The 22,273-nt window shown below is 45.8% G+C and overlaps 1 protein-coding gene across 4 annotated transcripts in view; it reads right to left on the bottom strand.

Moving 5' to 3' along the window:
* Positions 1 to 22,273, bottom strand: part of LOC148036691 (uncharacterized) — a 60,661-nt gene that overhangs the window by 12,937 nt on the left and 25,451 nt on the right. For 2 of the 4 annotated variants that reach the window (XR_015690976.1, XM_087678742.1), the window contains exon 8: positions 2,081 to 2,161. Coding sequence is in view for 2 of the 4 variants with exons in the window: in XM_087678742.1 (XP_087534868.1) it covers positions 2,081 to 2,161 (81 nt within the window). In the remaining 2 variants the exon portion in view is untranslated. Of the gene's footprint in view, positions 1 to 1,400; positions 1,716 to 2,080; positions 2,162 to 22,273 lie in introns of those variants that run through there. The other 2 variants (XM_087678743.1, XR_015690977.1) reach the window with 2 other exon arrangements.

The following is a 22,273-nucleotide window of genomic DNA, read 5'->3' as shown; positions in this document are numbered from 1 at the left end:
AAAAATGCCAGCATCCAGAGTAGTATTAGATGACCTATTTTTCAAACATACAACAGTTGCCAAAGCCTCAGCCCAAAATCCTGGAGTCAGAACAACGTTAGATAGCATACTCATCATCCTTTCATATCGTCCTATTCATATACTTTGTAACCTATTTTGGGTAGCATTACCAAGTGTCATCTGCAAGGGCTCATTATCTATGCCTCAATATGCTCGAAAAGGCTCAGTGTACATCTTGAGCACCTTATGCCTTGAGCATAGCACTTCAATAGACAAAGCAAGTTTTGTCACCCAAAGCAAAGAGTTGGCACAAAAGTGCCTTCAAGAAGGCAGTGGGCACTACACTCTGGGTGGGATAGGAACCAATGGGTCGATGATGACAAGATGTGGTGGAGTGACATGGCTTGTAACTTGTTGCAACAGAAGCACCCAATGGTCCGTGTTGCAACCTAAGGGGAAGAAGCCAAAACACCAATGTGGCACACCTATAGTGGGAAGGCCGGAGGGAGTGAAACACAATGCTCTTAGGAATCTGAGTTGACAGTGGTCTTGTTGCTCTCTGCAACCTCTGTTCTTCATGGAGAATGCGGATCTTTAGCTCTAAGAGCACCTATGTACTCAAGACAGCAATGTGTACAGCAAACACTAGCAATGGATAAACTCAGAAAAGCCATAATAGCATTGTGGAAAATTTATAATGGGAGGGTGGGAGGGAGTGTAACACAGTCCTCCAAGATGTTACAATGGACTGGAGTATAAGAATCTGAGTTGACAATGGACTTGTCGCTCCCCGCAACCTGTGCTCTTCATGGGGAATGAGGATCTTTAGCTCTGAGAGCACCTCTACTCTGATACTATGTAAGTTGGAAAACCTCAAAAGTAAATGAGATGATCCTGGTGACCATGGTGTCAGATCATGACACATGGTAATAGATTATAGAACCAATGGTCACTAACACACGCCTATAAAGAGCATAATCATACTTCTTAACCCATTTAGCATCGTTCTAATGGATGTTAACAAATTCTTATTTGATGAGCTTCCATGCTGAGCTCTACGAGAATATTGACTTTATTTTCTACACGAGTATACCTACCTGCACTATGGACACTGACAAACAGTGAGGAAATTCAACATGAGAATAACTAGATAATGATGATGCTTTTGCAAACAATAAGAGCAAGCCCTTCATATCATATCACATAAGATGGTCTTGGCATATTGGAGATAATCCCTGAGGTAATAAATGCATCTTGAATAACAGAAATGAGTGATTGTGACTACCGTAACGTGATCCACAGAGCATTTTCCAACAGTTTCCTGAAGGGTTTTGATGAGACCCTCTGATGCACAACACATGAAAAAATAAAGTGGGAGCACCACAAAGAGGAAGTATTACCTTTGTATATACCAAGTTTTGGGACACGTATCATGCCTTCCGTCTGCAGAAATTTGCTTACAGCTTTGCAAAAACGCAAAAGAACAGATCATATGCACTGCCACTGTTTTTTATGACCCAGGTTCTCATCAGGAAGATTCAAGATCCTCTTCTGACTAACGTAGATTAAACTAATACCCATGGTAGGGACTTATACCCATGGTAGAGTGTACACAGGTACAGCAGGAACAATCTGAGACTCACAAGCGAAGTTAGCATCGCGAGACGAGCAGATACCCCATGGTAGAGAGAGTACACAGGCATAGCAGGAGCAACCTGAGAATCACGAGGGAAGTAACCATTGGTGGCCAAGGCAACAACAATAAAGCTGATTTCAGCTTTATTGCATCTGGATTTGTATAGCAATTGAAGTTCCCATAAAAATAATTATCACATTTTCCGTCAGGAGTTTTCTTAAATGGCACAAGCAAGCAAAGCCTTCAGGCAACAAGTGAATCAACAACAAAGGAAGGTTATGTCAGTCATATGAGGGTTCAAGTCATTTGTTTGCTTTTGAATAGCTTGAGTCAAACAATAAATCTTGTGAGCTGTGACATCTAAAGAAGGGGTTTGCAGGGCATTAAATTTTAGAGAAATAAGAAAAATTTCTTATACACAGACATAAAGGATAGGATACTTACTGGAGGGAAAGCAGAAAATGGGCCAGTGCCTGTGCTCACAGTCTCTTCTATCTCACCATCCAGCACTAGCATATCCATAAGCTGCACACAGCAAGGCAAAGTATCAATCTATAACTGTTGTGTACCTATGTTACAAGCATGCAAATGCACCACAGTGAAAGACACAGTACAGTTCAATCAAAATCTTACTAGCCTTTTTCACAGATCAATACCAAAATATTATTTATTATAATGTGACCAAAAATCTACAATAGTAACAGTGATGCAAATTGAGGAATTGTAATTCTTAAAAAGATAAGCCAAAAGAATAAGGACCACCTCATTTATATGCTTATGGTCTGGAAGAAATCATCCACATAAAAAATGTTCGACCCTAACCATCTACTTAATCCACAATCTAGTCACAATAGAGCCAATTAATCTACAACTAAGACAAATTAGAAAGTTATGGTTAGACCTCCATAACAAAAGGAGGTGCAAACCATTACTCCTGTAAATAATGTTCAACCCAAGGAATCTCCTTAATCCACAATTTCGTCATGATGAAGCAAATTTATCTACAACTGAGACAAATTAGAAAGTTATGGTTAGACCTCCATGACACTTTTTCTGCAAGGTATCCAAAAGCAACGGTATAGCAGCACAAAGGGTAAACACAGATGTCCATATTCATTTGATTGCAGGCACTACCAAACACAAAATTCCCAGCAACAAGAGTTGAATCAACAAAGTGGCATCTAGATCAACTGATTACATGTTAGCTACTGTTGAGAAGATTCTAGCAAATATCATCAACAATGGATAAAACTGAAAGAGATATCTGAGAAGGATCTTGTGCATATTGGCACAACATTTGAAATGTTTCAGTAAAGTGGTGAATTTTTCATCCTCCTGACATGGAGCTCGTAGTACACTGCTGAACACCAGATATGAGTGAAACTACTAAAGGTGCCGAAATGAAGCTGGGAACAACCGAACACTTCTATTGTGCATCCACTTTTGAATCCCCTCATAGCATAAGAACAAATCCTATTTTGCATTTCACTGTAAGACATTTTATTTCTTTAGTATTTTGCATGTGAACAGCGTCATATTGGTTCATTAAAAGGTGTAGTTATTGACATGTGACATGTAACATGCTTATATAGGAGACCCAAACAAAGGGACAAAGGGCATCAATGGGTAGCCCACAAGATGGCCTGCAAACCCTTCTCCATGGTACGGCTGAAAGATCTAGAAACCTATAACACCTTCTATTGTTGCCTCTCGTTGAGGCGGAGAAGGAAATCTGCTACCCCTATATTGTCACACTCCATGATCAACTATCACCTATCTCAGAGCTAACCCAATAGCTCCTCCTTCCTCCCTCAACCTCTCAATGGTTGGAACCAATATCTACCAGCCCCAATCAGCCTTCCCCCAGCTTGCATGGGAAATTTTTCCAAGTGGCAGACTTGCAAAAGTAATTTTCAGCATTAATTAATGCAATTTCAAAAATAATCAATTAATTGATTAACTTTCAAAAGTAAGCTTCTAAAAATTAATTAATTATCCATTTGACCCTACCCGATAATTAGCTAGTGCCTGTCCACACTTAATGTGCTAACTTGATAAGCTCAATGAACTTGTCCTCAATGACCTCTCTAATAAATGTGCTTTGTCTTCGCATGGAAGACCGGATTCTTAGCCAACTAGATAGGACTCATAGAACCCGAATGCAATGTAAAGACCTCATCAGTAAGGCCAAGGTTCGCAGCCAGACAGCCTAACCAGAGAGCTTCCTTGCAAGCCTTGGTGGTTGTAACATACTCTGCCTCTATAATAGATAAGGCCATACATTTTTGCACCCTGGACATCCAAGAAACAACATCTCCAGCAAAGATAAAGATATAGGGAGAGATGGACTTGCTACTGTCTACATGTCCTATATAATCAGAGTCAGTGTATCCCACGACTCTTGTATCCTAGCCACCATAACAAATGCACATGGCGGTTGTACCCTTCAAGTACCTCATGATACCCTTGACAGCATCCCAATGTCGTCTGCTAGGTATAGCCATTTAGCATGCCACAACTCCCACTGCAAATGCTATGTCATGGTGAGTGGCTATCATGGCATACATCATACTGCCCACAACCGATGCATAAGGGATTTTGGACATCTCGGCCTTTTGCTCATCAGACTACGAGAAATCAGCCTGACTAACCTTCACATGAGAAGGTAAAGGACAACCAATAGACTCAACATCCTCTAGATGAAACCGCTCAAGGACCTTCTAGATGTACTCCTGTGACGAGTAAAGGAGTCCCTTAGGGCGATCGCATGTAATGCGCATTCCAAGAATATGTGAGGCCTGTCCTAAGTCCTTCATCTCAAAGCTCTTCTTGAGCTAATCTTTCAAGGTATCCAACTCATCATGAGCACTCCCAACAATCAACATATCATCCACATAAAGGATTAAAATCATAAGATTGCCATCACGAGTCTTTTTCATGTATAAACATAAATCCATATCACTACGAAAATATCCCTATGAATGCATAAAAGCATCAAACTTGTGGTACCATTCCTTAGGTGTCTACTTAAGGCCATAAAGGCTCTTTCTCAATCTACATACTAGGTGGTCCTTGCCAGGTTCTGCAAAGCCCTTAGCCTGCTTCATGTAATACCAAGCGTAGAGTAGTCATCTTTACAATAAGAGAAAAGACTTCATCAAAGACTACACGATGCTCCTACTTGAAACCCTTAGCAACCAATCTGGCCTTATATGCCGCGTTGGGCCGTCCATGGTTCTTTTCAACTTATACACCCACGTGCATGGTAAAGCATCAGCATGTCATCATAACATAACCCATATAGCTCAAACCACGCAAGCTATCATTTATCTCTAGTAGACCGCCTCAAAACAAGTCGTAGAGCCTGTACATCCTATGGAACATCACGGACCTGGGCCACTGGAGCATCAGCCGTTGCTATACTCTATCGAGCTAGTTGTACAATAAGAGGAGGCTTCTCTTGAAATATAACCCTCCATACCTCAACGACATGCTCAAGCTACTTATGCATTTTCTTCTCATGGAAAACAACATCATGGCTGTGGATAGCCTTTCGAGCCTGCGGGTCCCCTAGGCGATAGCCCATCTCACCTGCATCTCCATAACAAAGAAAGATGCATTTCCAAGACTTGGGATTGAGCTTATTGTGCTTGTCTTTGAAAATATGACAGAAAGCCTCACAACCAAAGACACGTAAATGAGTATATAATGGAGGCTTTCCAGACCATATCTCCTCAATACCCTGATAGTCAAGAGCACTACTACATGGGAACTGATTAACCAAGTGTACGGCAATAGTAACTACCTCAGCCCAAAAATGTTGTCATAAATATGCCTAGCTAAGCATACGGTGAACTTGCTCTTGAATTATTCTATTCATGCACTCAACCATACCATTCTAGGATGGGGTGTACGGAGCAATCAACTAACGCTTAATACCCCCTCTCGTCACAGAAGGCTTTAGAAACATACTCACCTCCATTATCTAACCTTAGGTATTTCAGTCTATACCCACACTAATTCTCAACCAAATGCCAAGACTTTCAATTTCTGCTTGATAGGATATGCCTAAACCTTATGCATATAGTCATCAATAAAGATAACAAAATACTTCACACCATCTAATGACTTGTAGAGCATGGATCCACATACATCCAAATAAACAAGAGCCAAAGGCTCACCCATGCGTGTCATACCACACGTTTTATACATATTACATATCTGCTTGCCATATAAACAATGATAGACAAGGGACGAAAGATATTGCAAACAAGTAAGCATCTTCATTCCTTTCGAGGACATGTGCCCAAGGCAACGAGCAGATTGCCCGCAAGGGCAATGGCACTCTGGCTGTCGCAGTAGACAACTGTGGAAGAGTCACATGGAAAATGAAGCGCCGCCAATAAACTCCTCAGATAGATGGCCTCGATGGTGCCATCGAAGAGAGCCCGGTACTTAACCTTGGCCGTGGAAGCTGCCACCATCTCTTGCTTACGGCTGGATCAAGAAATGGGAATTGTGCCCGAGGTAAAGAGGTAGCCGCCATGGGAACACCGGATGTCAGGATCTCCTGCACAATCAGACTCACTGTACTCCTGCAAACATAAACCAGAACCATACGTCAAGCCAAAGGAAAAAGTACACCGCAAATAATGCAACAAACGAAGACATGCAATCCAATGTGACATCCTAGGTGCTGTGAAATACTGAATGAGTATGCTAACTGAGTAAGCTAAATCTGGCCTAGTGTGAATTAACCAAAGAAGTTTTCCTACAACAGAACGATAGGTGTGTGCATCGAAGGGCTATCCTAGGGTATCCTTCAACAAGTGGACAGTAGGATCAAGAGACGTGGCCACTGGCCGTGTCTGATCCGAAGTGTATTGTTCCACAAGTGAAGTGCGTACTTCTGCTGTGACACAAAAATAAATCCACCAGATCGAACTACCTCCATCTCCAAAAAATAGGACAACAAATCACGGTCTGTCATTTCAAATGTACCTTTAAGTTTAGCCTTAATTTCCACTATGGCAGCAGAATCTGAACCTGTGATGAGTAAGTCATCAACATATAGCAGGATATAGCTAACCGCCTTTGGTATGGATTGAACATATAAGTTCGGGTCATAAGGGGTAGAATGGAATACATGAGTCTGTAAAAACTCATCCATTCTATGGAACCAAGACCGCGGCGCTTGCTTCAGTCCATAAAGAGCTTTCTGCAAGCGGAATATCTGATCCCTAGGGTTCCCTGAAGGAAAGCCTGGTGGCTGCTCCACATAGACTTCCTCCTCCAAGTATCCGTTCATGAAAGCACTCTTGACATCCATCTAATGTATCGGCCAGCCGTAGTGAGCGGCGTAGTAGCAACCGAAAGAAAGTCAATCGTGCAGTAGGGGCAAAGGTCTCTTCATAATCAAAGCCGTGCTTCTGTCGAAACCCTTGCACTACAAGGCGAGCCTTGTACTTGTCTAAAGTCCAATCAGCTTTTAGCTTTGTTCTAAAAATCCACTTTGTCCCGATGACTTTCTTGTGGCTCGGACGATCCACCAATGTCCAAGTCTCATTTCGGTCAATACTCTCTAGCTCCTTTTCCATGGCCTCTCGCCATTGACGATGCTAAAGAGCCTCTTGCCAAGTATCTGGCTCAAAATGCGCTATGTAATCAGCTATAAACAGTGTTGCAAATGATGCCTGAGGAGCAAGCGGCGTAGATCTTCTAGGTCCCTCCGGAGTGGAATCCGATGGTAGGATCTGCAAATCCCGCATGGTTTGCTGATACCAGTGAGGTAATGGGTCTCGCGAAGGGGGCTTGGGAGTTGAAGAAACTGCAGGAATATCAGGAGCGGGAAGTAGACAAGGCTCAGTAGGCACAATCTTTAATGATGTGGAAGAAGGAAGCGAACGGAATCCGATGTAGAAAACTGCACAATATCCCTCTCATCAAAAACGACATCCCGCCTAACGATCACCTTGTTTATCTGAGGATCGAACAAACGATAGGCTTTCACTTCAGAGGAATATCCCACAAAAATAAGGTGATCAGCTCGAGAAGTAAGCTTACCTATGTTGTCATCAGGCGTGTGTGTGTACGTACGACACCCGAAGACTCTGAAATGGAAAATAACAGGCCAAGAGCCAAAAAATGCCTCATACGGGGTCTTCTGAGGAAGAGCCGCAGTCAAGCACCGATTGAGGATGTACACCAAAGTGTTAACAACCTCAACCCAAAGGCGCTCAAGAAGCTCTGTTGGGAACAGCATAGAGCGTGCCATTTCCATGACTGTGCGGTTCCTATGCTCTATAAATCCATTCTGAGAGGGGGAGTTGGTAGAGGTGAGCTGCTGAGAAATGCCATGCTTCTATAGAAACTCAAAAAACTCGTGGGAGATAAACTCACCACCGCTATCACTCCTCATGCACTCGACACAACGACCAATCTGGTTATGAACCAGTAGTACCCAAGCAAAAAAATATGTGAAAGCATCTGACTTATGCTTGAGAAAATACACCTACATCTATCAAGAATGATTATCCACTATCAAAAAGAAGTACAGCGCGCTGTTCAAAGCGGCAGTGGATGTTGGCCCGCAAAGATCAACGTGAATCAATCTAAGAGGCTCCTCAGCTCTATTTGTAGACTGCTGAGGGAATGGGGTACGATACTGCTTCCCGAACTGACAAGCTTTACAAACATCTCGAGCTAGCTTCAAGCATGGAATGCCCTCAACTAGCTCACAGTATGAAAACTCATAAAGTGAGTCATAACCAAGATGCCCTAAGCGAAAATGCAAAAGACGCTCATTGTGCGAAGGCTCCCGAGATGTGGCTAAGGCCTAGAAGCTATGGAACACGGAGACCTTAACAGTTGGCTCAGTGAGAAAGTGAGTCATGTGGTATAGTCCATTAGGTTGTGCCTCACCGCGAGCAATCACTAAACCAGTCTGAGAGTCAAGGACCTCGACTGTGGTTGATGTAAAGAAAACTGCTCGCCCCAACCGGCAAAGCTACAGAACAGATAACAAGTTCACCCCGAGCTGAGGGACATGATATACATTGTCTAGCAAAGCTAGATCCGGACCCTTGTCAGTGGCAAAACTGACGCAACCTTGAGCCTCAATCTTAACCAAGGAGTTGTTACCTACACTGACCCGCCCGGCTGCAGGGGCTCCGATACGAAAAATGTCTTCTATAGGAGTCATGTGATGTGTAGCTCTACTGTCCACAACCCAAACTTGAGCTAAAGTGCTCGGCTGTGACAAGTGGGCCTCTGCAATAGCCTCGTCAAGAGCCAACTCACAGATGTGGACGAGACTCGCATCGGATGTCTCTACGGAGACAATGTGGGCCTCTGCAGACCAGTCAAACAAGCCCTCTGGAGTTGAAAATGTTGTCGATTGAGATGGCTGTGCGGTGGCACTGTGAGTCCGACCTTTAAACTGCCCCTTGCCATCACCCTGTCTCCCCTGTTGGGGGTTGCCCGACTATTGGGCAGGGGTCTAAGACTTAGGTTTTAGTGCTCTGTCTCGTGCCTTTGATCGACACTCGTCGTCAAAATGGCCAGCCTCTTGACAATGTTGACAATACCTATTCTTTTTAGGTACATTCTACCACCCTGGTTTAAGTTGTGACTGGGAATTTCCTTGAGAATCCCCAAACTAATTTAGCTTTTGAGTTTGATTTTGATTTTAAGTGGAGGTTTGATTTGATTTGCCCTTCCCTTGTTGCCCTTTCTGAGAATGAGCAAGAAGAGCCCCCTCTGAAGAGGAATTCATATGAAATTGATCGAACAACTATGCATAACGCAAAAGCCGATACTCAAATTCATAGAATGTAGGCATGGTAGGCTTTGAAAGTATTCCTTCCACAAAATTGAAGTATTTTTTGGGGAGTTTATTGAGGAACAATGTGACCTGATCGTCAAAGGACTTGGGAGTCTCCGTAGTGGAGAATTCAGCGCGGAGACACCAGTACTCGGCCAACTTGACTTTCAAGTCATCCCGGTCAGTGATTTTGAAAAACTGAAGCTCATGGTCAAGATTAATACGACGGATCCTATCCCAAGACGCATAGCAGTCAGTCAAGTGTGCCTATCGCTCTGACACTAAGTCAAAATGCTAAAGCTGGGAATGAAACTCAACAATAAGCCCTGTATCAGCTTGACAAATGGCGGAGGCATTCCTAGCCTTCCATGAGCGGACAACCTCGTATGAAACAAATATGGGATCGGCTTGGGATTACAACCCCTGCACAAGATCCCATAGATTCTGTGAGTCAATGACATGTCTCATCAAATTCGACCAAGTAGTAAAATTTGACCTGTTAAAACGAGTCTTGTCATTAAATGCATTCTTGGCAAAAGATGAGCTAGAACCATGAGGTGTCGAGTAGGTGGTGTAAGATGATGGTGAAAAAGATGGTGGAGGTGGGTGTGTCTGATAAGAGAAAGAGGGAGGGGAAAGAGATGGGTAGGCAAAACTACGCTGTGAGTGTCCACTGAGTGCCGATTGATGCGGAGGCACTGGAACATGAATGTTTTCATTAGGTGCCAGTGTATGTGGAGGCACTGGGACACGAGAGCCTTGTCCAAAGTGAGCCTGGGACACAGCAATTTGACCAGAAGGTCCGCTTAGCAATGCCATGGAGGCAAACTGTGGAGGCAACTGATCCACACTCGCAAGAGACTGAGTGGAATACCCAGGCTGCAATAATCTCAAAAGTGTGTATGAGGTAGGTGGAACACCACCCGGCTGAGAGAAGGATGAGGTCCTAAAGGATGTGCCTATGTTTCCATAACCCCCCAGTATGATGTGCGGTGAGACATAAAGTGTTTGAAATGGAAATATAAATGGTGTAAATGGAAGTGGTGAAGTAGCGGAAGAAAGTGGTCGGATGGGTGGGTTTTGAAAGTGAGATATATGAGGTACAAATTCTTTTTGTTCATTTTTATCATTCAAAGACTAAAAATGAAACTGTAAAGATAATGATGCACCATATAATGAAGTGAAAGGAACACCAAATTCATTCTGATTATGTGAAGTAGACGGAAAAGAAGGAAGGGCAGAAGAAGAGTTACCTAACTTTTTCTTATAATCCCCTCAACATGTGTTAACATACAAGAATTGGTCCTCAAGAGGACCTTTTCCGTAGTCAACAGACTGGACTTTTCCTTCCAGATGATCTCTACCACTATATTGTAAAACAGAAGAGGTAAAAGAAGAAGGCACAAAAGACGAATCAAAAGTACCTTGTATCGGAGAGGACGGAAGAGTCTAAAAAATGGAAAATACTCTGGATCTTGCTCTCCAAGAGGGGGGCCCATCCCTGATGGAAGTCTCGACGGCCCTGCAACATCATCAGACTTACGCGCAACATCTGAAGAATGAAAATCATGTATACATTCACTCAAAAGCTTTTCTTGAAGGGCAATCCTTCAGTCAAGAATCTCAATCTTCTTTCATCGATAGGCTATGATCAGTTTATATTCTTCATAGGTCAACTTGCCTATCTTTTCTTCCATGTACTCAGATGTGTCTTCCACCATGTCAGAACTTTGTGGAGCAAGCTGCTCGGCCCACTCTCGCTCGATTCTCAGCATAGGCTATTCTGGGACTGAATCGGTGTTGATGTCTTCGAAGTCATTTGAACCTACTGTTGTTCTTGCTTCTTGCGAAGAGCTCTCAAATCAAAGGCCTAGGTTTCTCAAAGAGTACCAGGCTCTGATACCACATAAAGAAAATACCCTAACACAGAAGCATAAACAGAAACCGTATGACAAAGCACAGACTGATAAAACAACACGATTTGGAGGCAAACTGTGGAGGCAACTGTTCCACACTCGGGAGAGACTTAGTGGAATACCCAGGCTGCAATGATCTCGAAAGTGTGTATGAGGTAGGTGAAACACCACCCGGCTAAGGGAAGGATGAGGTCCTAAAGAATGTGCCTATGTTTCCATAACCCCCCAGTGTGATGTGCGGTGCGACATGAGGTGTCTGAAATGGAAATGTAAATGGTATAAATGGAAGTGGTGAAGCAGCGGAAGAATGTGGTGGAATGGGTGGGTTTTGAAAGTGAGATGTATGAGATGCAAATTCTTTTTGTTTATTTTTATCATTTAAAGACCAAAAATGAAACTATAAAGATAATGATGCACCATGTAATGAAGTGAAAGGAACACCAAATTCATTTTGATTATGTGAAGTAGACGGAAAAGAAGGAAGGGCAGAAGAAGAGTTACCTAACTTTTTCTTATAATCCCCTCGACATGCGTTAACATACAAGAATAGGTCCTCAAGAGGACCTTTTCCGTAGTCTACAGACTGGACTCTTCCTTTCACATGATCTCTACCACTATATTGCAAAACAAAAGAGGTAAAAGAAGATGGCACAAAAGACGAATCAAAAGTACCTTGCACCGGAGAGAACGGAAGAGTCTGAAAAAATGGATAATCAGTTTATATTCTTCAGAGGTCAACTTGTCTATCTTTTCTTCCATGTACTCAGATGTGTATTCCACCATGTCGGAACTTTGTGGAGCAAGCTGCTCGGCCCACTCTCGCTCGATTCTCAGCATAGGCTGTTCTGGAGACTGAATCGGTGTTGATGTGTTCGAAGTCATTTGAACCTACTGTTGTTCTTGCTCTTGCGAAGAGCTCTCAGATCAAAGGCCTAGGTTTCTCAAAGAGTACCAGGCTCTGATACCATAGTAGGACGCTCCCCCTTCATCGTGACGCACTGCACCCCCCTCTCCTGTCAACTCGTCCTCCTCACGCTTCCCCTTCGCCCTTGTCGTGTTGCACTTCCCTTCCATCCTAACGTGCTGCACTCCCCTCCCCCATTAGCTCCTCCTCCTCACGTTCCCCCCCCCCCCCCCCGCCCTACTAGCCGCCAAAAATTCCTGCACTTCCCCAAGCTTATAACTGTACCACCCCCCCCCCCGCGTGGTTCCCTTGCCTCCCTAGCCCTGCGGCCCGATCCGGCAAGCCCCCACCCGCGTGTTCCGTTGGAACCCCCGACCATCCGTGGAGACCAACGTCGTCCCCACCGCCAAAAAAGAGCATCTGCCCCCTCCTTTGATTGGTAGGTTCTCAGCAAGGACGCACAATGGAAACCTCTAGTCAGACGACGCCGGTGCATTCTGCGAGTGCCCCCCAGTCAAACACCTTGCGCATCATCCTCTCTAAGGAACAACTCTTAGTCGTCTGTGCCACAAAGCTGGAGCTAAAAGAAACAGTGATCTTTGGTCGCATAGTAGGACGCTCCCCATCCAAGGCCCAACTTCAGGATTGGCTTCCCTCCACGCTGCGCATTGGCACAACGCAGATCGTGGAGGCGGTTCTAATGGATCAAGGGATCTTCATGGTACAACTCACCTCGGCAAAGACAGCCCGTGAGCTACTGGCCAATTCACCCTATGCTTCCACGAAGGGGGTCATCTACATTGTCCCTTTGTACAGTGGAGGCATTCGCACTCCACAACAGGTTCCTTAGACACCTAGTCACCCTACTCTTCCCCGAACTAACGATAGAGTATTGTCAGTGGAAGACTTTGGATGGCTCTTCGGCGTTGTCCTTCCCGCCTCTTTCGCGGATGCAGTGACAGCCATAGGAGTCCCAAAGGTATGGGTGGTAGTGAAAGAGACAAACAATATACCACAATTTCTAGAGATCGAGGCAGGCGAACACTCTTTCAGACAACAGGTTACTGTGACTAGGCAGCCAGGGCAGTGCCGGCATTGCCATGACTTTGGGCATCAGCCAACATAGTGCACGCGCTTCGGAGCCAAGGCAGCCTCACCGGCGTGCCCACAGGTAGATGCGAATGGCTTTACACAGGTCTAGAGACGACAAAGAGGGACACGACAAGGGGGCCACAATCAGCCCCTCAAACACAGCCACCGCAGCAGGGTGCAAGAGGGCGAGCTTCCCCCCCCCCTCGACAGAGCACCACGCGGCCCGCTCCGCCCGGCAAGACCACAAGCCTACACATCCACCACCCATGGAGACGTCACATGCCACCTCACCTAAGGACCCATACCCCCCACATCCTCCCCCCCCCCCCCCCTCCCCACAGCCCTCCCCCCCAACCCTAGCCCCTCCACTATGAGCGTCCCTCCCCCCCCCCCCCCCCGCGGGCAGAACACCACGCAGCCACCCCCTCCTCACCCCACCTGTAAACGCCTCGAACAACGTAGTATGCTTAACAATTATGATATTCGCTTGTTTTTGAGATTTAATATAAAAGAGAATGAACACTTAAAGCTGAAAATGAAAATTACTCACAAAATTACAGCCATGAAAATGTAAAAGTAATGGAGACAAGATTGAGGGTTGAAGATGGGCAACCCACCCCCCCCCCCCCCCCCTCCCCGAAGGAATGTATTTCTGCTCAACCCAAGTCCCTTAGGAAAGAGCTCAATTACAATCAACCTGAGAGTGAGGAGAAGTAATTCTCACTCTCACAAGATCATGCAAAGATACACAAACACACATGCATTATCTATTATGCAATGATAAGAACTGATTTCTTTACAGTATAAGAGAAGAAAGAGGGGAAATCAGCATTTCTCCATCGTTGAATACTAGTACATGGATAGGGCTTGCTTCTTGTTGCTAAAATGGAAGAAAGAGCTTGAGAAGGAGGTGTTGTAATGAATTTACAGGCTTGCTGTCCTGTAAAACAGCAGTAATAGAAGAGGGAATATGGAGGAATTTGATAATGGAGAAGTGGGGAATGATGATGGGGATGGATGGGGCCAGTTTCTGGCTATCTGGGGGTGTTGTACATGAGTTTACAGCAAAGAAAAATAATGCTGAATGAAGAAAAACGAGCTCTTATTTATAGGAGAGGAAAGAGCTAGTACAAAAGGGGAAAGTGGAGTAACACAAGACAAGTGTCCAGCCACATGTCATTAGATGTGACAAGTGGTGGGACACTTCGAAACTTGTGTGACAAGTGTCTTGACACTTGTCTCTTCTCTATGGCCTTCTTTTTGGGCTTAATACTGTCAAGAATAGAAACAACCAAATTTAGTAAGCACAGTCAGAGAACACAACTTACTATTTTTAGAATGACATCCCTATTTTTTAGGACTAGCATTTTTAGGCTAATTCGAGGCTCCTAAAATTTAGGGATCTCCTAAAATTTAGGGACCCCCCCAATATAGGTGTCATATGAAAGCTTTTTCCGTGTACATCGCAAAAACGATATCAGAATCTTCATGTGACTTTCCTATGCAAAGAAATTTGCATTTCAAGCTTTCAGCCCACACATGCACATTATACAAGCATTTCATGATCATGCCATCTTGTTGATTGTAACTATCTGTTCTGGTGGATCTAGCCCACACTTCAAGGCATCAATCTTTTCTGTGTGCGAGTCTAACCCTGATATGCGTGAGTTCTGGTCACAGACGCCCAATCGGCCATATAGGTGGAAGTATGAACTATCTTTTCTCTAACCCACCGCGTGGGTCCAACATAACCTGTGACCACTCATCAGTGGGCCAGCTCCAATGCACTTTTCTTTATATCTAATTAGTGCAAAGAAAATAAATTTAATAAATCATTATATAGACAAATTAATGAAAAAGGATACAAATTCTGTTTCTATAGAGTTGTGACACCACCCGACAAGACCACAAGCCTACGCATCCACCCTCCACGAAGACGTCACAAGCCACCTCCCCCAGGGCCCACATCCCCCCCCTACCCTAGTCCACAGTCCCCCCGTCTAGAGCCCCCCACACTCGCCTTGTGCATACGACCATCCCTCAATCCTTCCCCTCCCCACCATCACCCCCGCTGACTACCCCCCTGATCCCCACCCAGTACAAGTGACCCCCCCTTCCCCACAAGAGGGGAGGAGCCCCACACGCCGACATCCTCCACTCACAAGCAGTTTAGTCCCCCCTTCCCCCCCCCCCCCACACAGCCACTAGTTCATCCGTCCATGTCGCCCGTCACACTTTCCTGAGACAGGCGCAGCTGCTTCCACAAGAGTTTTTTTGCAGTGAATCATGGTTCTACCTGAGAGTTGCGGAGCGCAAAGAGTTCCCACTACCCCTAGAAGTAGGAATCTTCATGGTACGCAAGTCAAGGAGCAACAAGGTCCATCTACTAGTACCACCAAATGGACCAAACTACATGTTCTTCCTTCAGGCCTCTCACACAGAAGACTAGATGACGACTCAAATAGAGGAGGAGATGAAGAGAAGTGTGGCAAACCACATCTCACAATGGATGGGAGAAGGAGGACTGACACTTTTTTCCCAGAAGTGGCCAAGTTGCATGATGGACATCAACTGGTGGGCTGGGGTCGAGGTCCCACATCTGAGCATTATCTTTCAAGCCTTCCCGCAATGAAGAGCTCCAATGGATGTGATCGATTGGCCCCTCGCACAGGCAGCCCATTTCTACCAGTGCACAAAGTCCCGCCTCTTAGCCTGGCTGATAGATGCCCTAGTGGTACCACCAGGCGCATCCATCACCCCCATGGTCCGCCCGAGGGCTACCATGGGGAATGGAGTTCACCGTCCAAGACGGCAGCAAAGCGTATCCGCATGCCTCATAGCTCCTCCTCTTCGTCAGCAGCTTCCACACCAAACAAATACTTGTTCGGTCAGTCATAAGTTTCCCTATGAGCTTACATCTTGAATCCTGGAATGTGAACAGCCTCTACTATAGTGGAGCACGTGGTTCCAAGAAGTTGATTGTTTGGCAAGAGCTACAGCCTGCCTTTGCCGGACGGATTGACATCTTACTATTACAGGAGCACAAGCTCACTCCCGCCTAAACCCAACAGGTAGGGAAGGTACTCCCTGGCAGTTCACACAATTATTGGGAGTACTCCATCAATGCCTATGGCAGGAGTGGAGATGTATGCACCTCAATTGGCCCAAGCCTCACCGCCTGTGTACGGGACCATGGGACAATTGTGGCAGGGAGGGTTCTATGGATCAAATTGAATATTGGGGACTCATGCCTTGGAGTCCTCAATGTCTATGCCCCTACTGAGGTCAAGGCACGCAGCAAGTTCTGGGTGGAGATTGTAGCAAGACTCCCATAAGTGGACTCCTGGATTGTTGGAGGAGACTTCAACAATCTAGAGGCCTTAAAGGACCAACAGGGTAGAGACAAAAACTACCAGTATGGCTAGGGAGGAGCGGGAGGCATGGAAGGTCTTTCTACTATCAGTAGGAGCACACGATGCTTGGAGAGACCCAACTTTCCACAGGAGGGAGAGATTGCTAGATTTCTCGTGGGGATACAGGCAGCTAGGCGTGCTGGAGCGGTTGGACAAGTTCTACGTGGGAGAGTGGGGATGCTCTCGCGGAGGCCAAATAGGGCAATTGGCTAGTACCACTTTGTCCTATCACTGCTCAGTTCTCCTGACACTTAATCCCTAGCATCTTCCCTAGACACACGATCCTGTCGACGAATCCTCAAGCTCCACGCTCCAAGCTCCATTGCCACAAGCAAGACAAGACAAGACAAGACAAGAAGAGAGGAGAAGATAGAAAGCTTCTCCACCACCGTTCCTCACCCTCATACACTCACTCCCTCACACTCTCACACTCCCTCTCTCAAGCACAAGCTCAAGCAAGCAAGAACAAGAACAAGAACAAGAACAAGAGAAGAGCTACTTTTGGCCACACACAAAAATGAGCTTCTCATTCACTTTTCAACTTTATATACAAACCCTAAATCCCTTTTGGGCAGTCATCCCCTTATCCCCTTTTTTACATGGCCGATCGTGGCCCTTTTTCCCATTGTCCTTCTATCTTCCTAGCTTCCTTCCCACCACCCATCTACCTTTACAATTTGCACAAGTGAGTGCCTAGCGCTCTTAAAATAAATCATGGTGCACCTTGCGCTCTTTTACAAAAGTATTGACTTGTGTTTTTTCTTGTGTGTCTTTCTCCTTGATTTAGGACTATTTTACCTAGGGTTCCAGGTGGGACTCAACATCACTCCCGCCCAACAGTTTCTTCCAGTTCTCGACTCTATTCGAAGAAAGCTGTTAGAGTGCAGCGATGCAGAGCATAGGACAAAGACTTGAGAGAGAGTGAACACAGAGAGAAGAGAGAGAAAGAGAGAGAAAGGAGACAGTGTAAACGCAGAAAATCTGCGGTGTAGTATGCTGTATAAGAGTGCAGAAATACACAAGGAAGCAGAGAAAATATCTGCGTATGTCTCCGACTGGATAACCTCAATCTCCATCAACCTGAGCACAGTCTGTCTCAGCCAAGAGATCTCAAGATCAGAATCTGAAAAGATGAATGCTAGAGTGTCCACAAAACCGACTATAAATAGCCGAAAAAAATAGGAATTCCCAGCACCAGGTCGGCTGCATTTAATGCAGCTGACTGCAGAAAAACTAGCCGACTGCACAGAACTGCAGTCCGACTGTATATGTGTCACATGGCACCTAACTGCCTTGCTAACGTGGCATCCACGCTAACCGTACTACTGCCGTACTACTCTACTGTCTCACTGGCCGACTGTCCGAGAAATGACACTGTCTAACACCCCCTCTCAGATCCTGGACGGATCAAAAGACTGAGGGATCTGGAATGCTGCCGAAGAAGAGCCTGGGAAAGCGCCTTCGTGAACAAATCTGCAAGATTATCCTCCATCTTGCAATACTCCACATCAATGGTCCCATCCAAAAGCTTCTCCCGAATGAAGTGATACTGGATCTCAATGTGCTTCGTCTGGGCATGGAATACAGGATTCCATACCAAGGCAATGCAACTCTCATTGTCGCACCACAGAAAAGTATGACGAGTCTGGGAGCAACCAAGCTCCTCCAACAATCTTCGAAGCCACACAACCTCACATGTGGTGGAAGACGTAACCTAATACTCCGCCTCAGTAGAAGAAAGGGCGACCGTGGGCTGTTTCTTGCTACTCCAAGAGATAACACCTATACCCAAGATAAAACAGTAGCCTGTAGTAGACCGTCGGTGGTCCACATTGCCAGCCCAATCCGAGCCACTCCAACCTGCAAGAACCAGATCTGAAGCATCTGTACCTGCGGGATAAAAAATCCCTAAGTCAGAAGTCCCCCTGAAATACCAAAGAATCCTCACGGCAGCCTGCCAATGCACCTGTTTGGGTTCAATCATAAACCCTACCAAAAGACCCACAACAAAACAAAGATCAACACGAGTGTTGAGAAGCCAAATCAAGGATCCAATCAACTAACGGTAGCGTGAAACATCCATCACGGGAGAATCTGAGTGTGAAGTGGCCTTCCAATTCGGATCCATAGGAGTAGTAATGGGCGGACAAGTCTCCATATCAAAAGTCACCAAGACCTCCTGAATGTACCTCTGCTGAGAGATGAAAATCCCCCTCTGAGACTGATAGATCTCGTGACCCAAGAAGAAATGAAGAAGCCCCACATCCGTCATCTCGAATGCCTGATGTAAAGCTGTCTTGGTCTCTCAGACCTTCTCTGCATGATCCCGTGTCAAAATCAAATCATCAACATATAACACAAACAACACACGACCAACCTCGGAAGTGTGCACATAAAGCTGCGGATCGGCCTTGGGGCGTCGATATCCCAAATTCGACTGAAGAAACGAGTCAATCTTCTCATTCCATGCACACGGAGCCTGGTTTGAGGCCATACAAGGCCTTCTTCAACCTGTAAACTTTCCCATCCGAGGATCCAAAGCCAGAAGGCTGCTCAACATAGATCTCCTCCTGCAAGTCACCATTAAGAAAGGCCAACTTCACATCCAATTGATAAACATCCCATCTTCTATGGCCAGCCAAGGCAAGAACAGCTCGAATAGTCGCCATACGAGCAGTGGGGGCAAAAGTATCATGGAAATCAATGTCGGGCGTTGAGCAAAACCTTTAGTAACAAGGTGAGCCTTGTGCTTGTCCAAAGAACCATCGCTAAGGTACTTGGGCTTGAAGACCCACTTGACACCAATCACCTTCTTGTGAGAGAGACAAGGCCCAAGAGACCAAGTGCCATTCCTCTCAATAGCCTCCAACTCGGCTTCCATAGCCTTCCGCCAATGATCAGACTGCAAAGCCTCCTTCACTAAAGTGGGCTCTCGATCCTGCATAACACGGGTCAGCAAACAATAGTTGGAGCAAACAAGCTCCGAAGAATGTGTCTGGTTCCTCCGTGACCTCCGCGGTCTATCTTGCAGTTCCCACTCCTCAGGGACCCCCTCGATCCCTGAATCTTGGAGTGTGTCACACGCCCAACGAGGGGGAGGAAGAACCTCTCCCCATCGCTCTCCATCTACTGAAGACTCAGGAACATCCACCGGCGGAAGCTCCTCGAGGGTTGCTGGTGGAAGAGAAGACTCTGAATCAAAAGAAAAATCTCCATCAAGAGGCTCTAGCTCCAAAGGAATTGTCTCAGGAGCCCAACTCTCCCCAAGATCTCCAAGGACAAGGTGCTCCTCACCCTCCTCTGTGGCCGGAACTTCCACGAACCGCACATCTCGGCTCGTGTAGACATCCCGCTTAACGGGATCAAACAAATGATAACCTTGGGACTAGGAGCTATAGCCAACAAAAACGTATTGTCGGGAAGCCGCCTCGAACTTATCACACTGCGTCTTCAGAATGTGCACATAAGCGTCACACCCAAAGATCCTAAAATAAGAGACATCATGCTTAGTCCCGAAGTAAGCCTCAAAAGGTGTCATCCTATCAATGGTCGAACTGGGAGATCGATTGAGGATGTGAATTGCGGTAGCCACTGCCTCGACCCACAGAAACTGAGGTGTCTGTCGGTGCTCCGTCATGGTGCGTGCCATCTCGATCACACTTCGGTTCTTCCACTCCAAAATGCCATTCTCTTGGGGAGTGTTGGTGTTAGTAAACTCCTGGTGAATGCCCCTATCTGCACAAAAATGAGCAAAACTCATTAGACATAAATTCACCTCCCTTGTCTGAACGCAAGGTCTTCAATCACCGGCCAGAATGGTTCTCCTCAAAGAGAAGCCAATCCTTGAAGTGAGAGAAAGTCTCCGACTTCAAAGTCAAGAAATAGGCCCAAGTCATCCTGCTGTAGTCGTCTACAATCAACATGAAGTACAAGCTTCTCTTCACGGACTCGGTCCTCATCGGGCCACAAAGATCCGTAGATACAAGCTCCATGGGTGAAGTAGACCGCCTAAAAGCTTTGTTGGGAATCGCATCCCGATACAGTTTCCCACGAATGCAGGAGACACAAGCTGATGGCTTACCATTATGTCTGGCAATCCTCGGACAAACGACCCTCGCGATGCCTTCCAAAGATACTTGTAGTTCAAGTGGCCAAACCGAGCATGCCATAACTCGGACTATGTCTGAGAAGTAAGAAAAAGAGAATTTAGAGCTGAAGAAGACTTCAATTTGTAGATGCCATTCTCCTCATACCCTGCAGAGAGAACCTTCCTTGATCCACGATCAAGGACTTGAACAGTATCACTGTCAAACTCCACCAAGAGGCCAAGAGCACAAATCTTATGGACCGAAAGTAAATGATACCCCAAACCTGGCACATGCAACACCTCAGAGGTGTGAGTACCACCACGTCCATCTGGAATAAGCTACATCTCACCCCGCCCAACAATAGATACAGAAGAGCTGTCTCCAATAAGAATCTACCCATGCGAAGGTCGCAAATGGGCAACACCAACGGAAGAAGGAGTCATGTGCCATGAGACACCAATGTCCACAATCCACTCTCGAGCCTGGAGAGCTGTCATCGCAGCATTAGAAGTCTTCGATGTAGAGTCCTCAATGACTGCTAAGTGTAGAAAAGCAACTGATGAGGGTGCAGCCACCGCTCTAGAATCCTTCATGTCCTTCTTCTTGGTATCCTTCTTGTCTTTGTCGGGGCAATCCTTCTTCCAATGACTGGTCTTTCCACAAATATGGCACGTCGATTCCTTCTCCTTGTCCTTCTTGGATTTGTTGTCCTCCTTCTTCTTTTGGTCCTTTCCATTCTTCTGAGAGGCTTGACCATCTAATGCCTCTGATTTGGAAGCATTTTGTCTCTTTAATTATTCCTCTTGGTCCAAGACCATAGGAACCAACTCTTCCTACCGAAGAGTCGACTCCCGCCCTGATGCAATAAGAGCGGAATAAAAAGTATCAAATCGTGGCGACAACTGGGATAGTAAAGTGATCGCCATGCCTTCGAAGGAAATAGGCTTCCCCGCATTTTGAAAATACATCCGAAGCTGCCGAAGCTTGTTGATGTGTTTCCGAAGCGAAGAAGACTTATTTACGGACAAAGTCTGCATTTGCACCTCCAAAGAAACCCTCTTCATCAGGATCATCCGATTGTACATCTGGTCGAGCTCCAACCATATCTCACGAGCCACCGTCAAGTGCTCGATATGAGCTATCACGGCTGCGGTGCAACACAAAAACAAAAAAGATGGAATCCTGGCATTCAGTTTGTCCCAATGAGACTGGGCCTTAGTCAACTCCGCACGAGCATTGGAAGAGAGTTTGGACTCATCCCTCACAAAGGACCTGTTAATCTCCTCCATCACCAGTTCCGCCAAATCATAAGACTCCAAAATGGCCAACATCATCACCCGCCAGATGCAGTAATTGTCACCATCAAGCTTTTGATCTGATGGAAGAGCTGGTAGGGCAGGCA

This window comes from Lygodium microphyllum, chromosome 5, assembly GCF_053477565.2.
Source record: "Lygodium microphyllum isolate KBCC chromosome 5, Lygodium_microphyllum_v1.1.10, whole genome shotgun sequence".
NCBI lineage: Eukaryota > Viridiplantae > Streptophyta > Polypodiopsida > Schizaeales > Lygodiaceae > Lygodium > Lygodium microphyllum.
The sequence above is the reverse complement of the archived record's forward strand: the minus strand, read 5'-3'. Positions and strand labels throughout refer to the sequence as shown.